This window comes from Lolium perenne, chromosome 5 (genome assembly GCF_019359855.2).
Source record: "Lolium perenne isolate Kyuss_39 chromosome 5, Kyuss_2.0, whole genome shotgun sequence".
In the NCBI taxonomy this organism is placed as follows: Eukaryota; Viridiplantae; Streptophyta; class Magnoliopsida; order Poales; family Poaceae; genus Lolium; species Lolium perenne.
In genome coordinates this window covers 172,451,562-172,456,414 of record NC_067248.2, presented here as the reverse complement: position 1 = coordinate 172,456,414, position 4,853 = coordinate 172,451,562, and the positions used below count along the sequence as shown (strand labels likewise).

Below are 4,853 nucleotides of genomic sequence, written 5' to 3'. Positions count from 1 at the left end.
AATCCAGCTCCAAAGTTCGGATGGTCATTAAACTTCTCAGCTCTGTTTCTTTTTAATGCGATAGAATTATCAGCTCAACATCAACATGTATGACAACTAACTGGAAGAAGCAAAATCTAAACTACAGAATAGCTCACTCGCAGCTGTATTCAGTACGAACCGATCTCCCGAATAATTTAGAACCGGGTTGGGCTGTCGTAAGAAACCTATATTGACATCTGAACTGTATTCTCTGCAAAGCAATCTAACATCACGTTTTGTCCAGAAAATTTCTTTCAAATCGTGGCGCAGATCAAAAGAGACCGAGAAAAAAAAACATACCTTGAATTCGAGATTGGATCAGGAGGGTCTACAGATGCCAATAGCTCGAGGAAAGAGAGTCCGCTGACCATGGTAAAATAAACGAAAAAAGAAACAAAAAAGATTTTTTTGAGCAAATAAAGAAAAAAGGAAACCAGTCGGCCCAAATGGGCCAGCCCAAGTGAGTTGAGGGGGTACGCGGAGGTTGGCAATTCTCCGCATCGGGCGGAGAATAGGGTTTCAACTCCTCTCCTCCTCGTCCAGTCCAGTCGTCCCCACTTCTTCTCTAGGGTTTTCCCACTCCGAATCCCAACTCCGGCGACTGGCGGCTGGCGGCGGGAAGAAAAGAAAAGAAATGGGGGATGAGACGGCGGCGCTGCAGTCGGTGAGCGATCTCCCCGTGCAGGACCCGCCCGGGGAGGAGTTCTCCGCCGCCGACCTCTGGTGGGCCAAGTACGCCAGCTCCGAGCACCACTGCGAGGACGTCGCGCTCATCCCCTACGAGCGGCTGGGGGCCTTCATCAGCGGCGAGTGCAACAACCCCGAGTACCCCACCAGGTTCCACATCGAGCGCAGCCGCAAGCGCAAGAGGGGCGACCTCAAGGAGTTCAGGAGCGACGAGTACCTCAAGTACCGACTGTATGCGCCTCTCTCCCTCCCTCCCGCCACCACCTCCCCTGCTCCGCTCGCCATCCTTCTCCCAGACACCTATGCTGACCATGTTAAATCTTTGGCTATTACAAGTTCTAAATAATCAGTGTGTCCTGTTTTTTCTAAATTAATTCAGGTACTGGTGCTCGTTTGGCCCAGAGAACTACGGGGAGGGAGGGGAGATCCTGCCCAGCAGGAGGTACAGGGTCAACACGAGGAACCGCGCGCCTCGCCCGCAGTCCATGCGAGGCTGCACCTGCCATTTCGCGATCAAGCGGCTCTACGCCCGGCCTTCGGTGGTGCTCATCATCTACCACGAGAGGCGCCATGTCACCAGGTCTGGCTTCGTGTGCCACGGACCCCTGGACCGGGACGCCATCGGGCCTCGCGCCAGGAAGGTGCCGTATGTCGGGAGCGAGATTCAGCAGCAGACCATGTCGTTGATTTACCTCGGTGTCCCCGAGGAGAACATCCTGCAGGCGCATATAGAAGGGATACAGCGCTACTGTGGCTCGGATGCGAAGGTCGATAGCCTCGCCTCGCAGTATGTCCACAAGCTTGGGATGATCATCAAGAGGTCTACGCATGAGCTGGATCTTGATGACCAGGCTAGCATCAAGATGTGGGTAGATAGGAACAAGAAGTCTGTGTTTTTCCACCAGGACTCGACCGAGACTGATGCGTTCGTGCTGGGGATCCAGACAGAATGGCAACTGCAGCAGATGATACGCTTTGGTCACCAGAGTATCTTGGCCTCTCATTCCTCATTTGGTGTAAGCAAGCTCAAGGTATATATATGCCACATAAAAAAGTTGACAGCTTTGTGGCTGTACTTTTATTAAGCAACATTTTATAGTACTACGTGATGTCTAGTTATTTCTGCAGTTGCAGGTTTCACCATTTGTTTGACATTCTACTCTTTGCTGCAGTATCCATTGCACACACTTCTCGTATTCGATTCAAGACAACAGGCTCTACCTGTTGCGTGGATTATAACCCGATCAGTTACCAAGGAGGATACTTTGAGATGGATGAAAGCACTCACTAGTAGAATACATTCTGTTGACGCCACCTGGAGAATTGGCGGATTTATAATTGACGACCCAACCTCCGAGATGGACCCAATCAGGTACAGCATAGATTTTGACATATGATCTTACTGTGAAATTATTCAGTCTATATAGTGTGTAATTACCTGCCATTTGACGAAATATGTCATTATTTTTCAGGAATGTGTTCTCCTGTCCAATTTTATTTTCTTTATGGCACATAAGGAGAACTTGGTTCAAAAATATAATCAAGAAATGTAGCAACACTGAGGTGCAACGAGAAATTTTTACACGACTAGGAAAATTTATGTACAGTATCTGGAATGAGAAAAACCCCATGGATGCGCTGGAGCAAACATTTCAAGACTTTGTTGACCAAACCACGTTCATACAATATTTCAAGTCATTTTGGGTCCCCAAATTGGGTAAGAATGAGTTTCATGTACTAGATTCGAAATGTTCATTGAAATGCAAATGCTTGTCTAGATGCTAACAGTGTTCCTATTTATGCCATTGCCCCATCTAGAGATGTGGATTGATACCATCAGAAACTTGCCGCTAGCAAGTCAGGAATCCTGTGGTGCAATTGAGGGTTACCATCTAAAGCTCAAGCTTAAAGCATATGATGATTCACAACTCGACGCTCTCCAACGTGTCGACTGGTTGGTTCACAAGCTCACAACAGAGCTGCATTCAGGCTACTGGCTCAACTTATATGCAGATGAGAGTGGTTCATTTCCTCAGGTGAAAGCGGAGTACATTGCATCCACTTCATGGCAAAGGGCGATGCAGATACCCGATGAGGATGTTCTCTTTGATGACCAAGAACCTCTTTCAGCCAAGGTGGCAAGCCAGAAGGATGCTAGTCAAAAGCGGACTGTATGGAATGCTGGATCTGAATTCTCTCTGTGCAGTTGTTCGTGGTCAATGCAGGGTAACTTATGTAAGCACGTCATAAAGGTTAATATGATGTGTGCACCACGCAAGGATTTCCAGCCCTCCTTATCATTTCAGTCGTTTCAGCGTGTCCTACTTGATCTGTGGCAAAAACCACTGGATGATTCATTCTCACTGGATCTGTCGATGGCATGGGTTATGCAAATGCAGGAGAGGATCCAAAAAGTGGCTGAGCTTGCAACATCTGATGGCATTGCCCAAGTTGCAGGCAAATTGCCAATTCAGTGGGTGCACAAGAAAGGGAGAAGAACAGCTGCTAGACGAACTAGCCCCTTGCGTCTTCTTCCTCATTCCAACTGCAGTGTTCAAAGAGATTTGACTCCGAAAAAGAACAGGAAGAGGAGAAGGTTGGCCACCTTTTCAGGCTAACTACCGTTTGTTATTGGCCAGGGAATAATTTTTCTCACTGTAATTAGGCAACTAACTGCGACTTGTTTATTTTCTATTTCTTCTGTTACGTTTGGCTGAGAAAACTCACTTAGCTAGTTGTAATCAGATTGATTTAGGCCTTAGATCGTCTCACCTTCAGGGACCAATCTTGGGAGGATTATGTGGATACGATTTTTCAGATAGTAATAGTTCAGTTCAAGCGGATGAGTTATTTGCTAGTTTTGTACAATTGCTGGGCATTGTATCACTTGCTGTGCCTGCTGATCTGTCACTATGTCAGTAGTCAGTGCCTGTTGAAAGCTGTTGAAGCATTATGAGAGCCATTACTGTGCCACAATTGTGGACTGAGGTCGTTTTTCTGGGTAAGTGGAATATCAGAACCTTAAAGCTTATCTGGTAGGCATTCTAGTTAACATTTTTTTTGTCTTGTTATTCTCATGAAATATATTGCATATCATTTCTGTTACCTTTTAGTACCTTTAGCTAGGACATGTTGCATGGCCCATTTTATTTTATTCATTGAAGTGTATATAAATGGCCTGATGTTAGATTGAGAATGGTCCGCTACTTGAAACAGTAGTAGTCAATTTCCCATTTCTACGGAATTATTTTTGCGGACCATGGAACTTGTGATTGCTTTAGGCTTTGTTTGGTACTAGAGTTTTTGTGGGGATAGTGGGGATAATCCCCACCAAATTTCAAATCCCCACTTATTTCTAAAAACATGTTTGGTACTAGAGTATCGAGAGAGTTTAATCCCTGCTTATCCCCACTTTTCCCCAAATCTTAGTGTATTTTCTCAATCCCCAATACTTTACCCCCACCTAGTGGATTGGGGATGGAATTTTGTGGGGTTTAGGTGACGGTAGGGGACCACCCAATACTCTAGAATATTATCCACTAATCCCCATAAAAACTCTAGTGCCAAACAAGTACGGATGCTGCATAACTAAGTTATTTGAGAAAACAATTAACATCCAACATTAACATCCAGAATTTTCATGATACATCCACCTCAACCATATTTTGTGGGCAGTAAACTTTTTGAAAGCGTTACACTTTCTTGTTACCCTTCCTTTCCTTGATCCATTACATCAATTGTCATTAGTTAAGTAATCGGTATTGTAGCCTTGTGCATATAAATCCACCGAATTATCTGGCGGTAGCATTTTCTTATTTTGGTACCATGAAACTGCCAATTAGGCTCATGATATCCAATTGGAGCATGGATGGAAGCAAGTCCCTTTGTTTTGGGTGCTCTGGTCTGTACCTACTCAGGATATAATACAGTTGCAATCCAGTTCATGAATGACAGGGAGTTTGTTTTTGTTTGTTTTGTCACGAGCATTTGTTCATGAATAAGGCTGAAGTTTCCTGGGAAAAGTGGCACCTGTGTTGGACTGCACTGTTCTATATCCTGCCAGTTTCCGTACTGTTTTTCCTGTGCTGCAAGTGTCAATTGGTTTACAGATAAAGCACTGCAGGCCCAGCGGTTTCCAATTTGCG

General features: G+C 45.3%; 1 protein-coding gene across 1 annotated transcript; it reads left to right on the top strand.

Annotated features, from left to right (window-relative positions):
• The first annotated feature begins 569 nt into the window (after nt 1–569).
• Nucleotides 570–3,565, top strand: LOC127300624 (uncharacterized). Its single transcript, XM_051330762.1, has 5 exons — nt 570–939; nt 1,088–1,739; nt 1,881–2,080; nt 2,181–2,425; nt 2,527–3,565. Exons 1-5 carry the CDS (start codon nt 656–658, stop codon nt 3,324–3,326), a joined length of 2,181 nt encoding a protein of 726 aa, XP_051186722.1. The 5' UTR covers nt 570–655; the 3' UTR covers nt 3,327–3,565.
• The last annotated feature ends 1,288 nt before the right edge of the window (nt 3,566–4,853 follow it).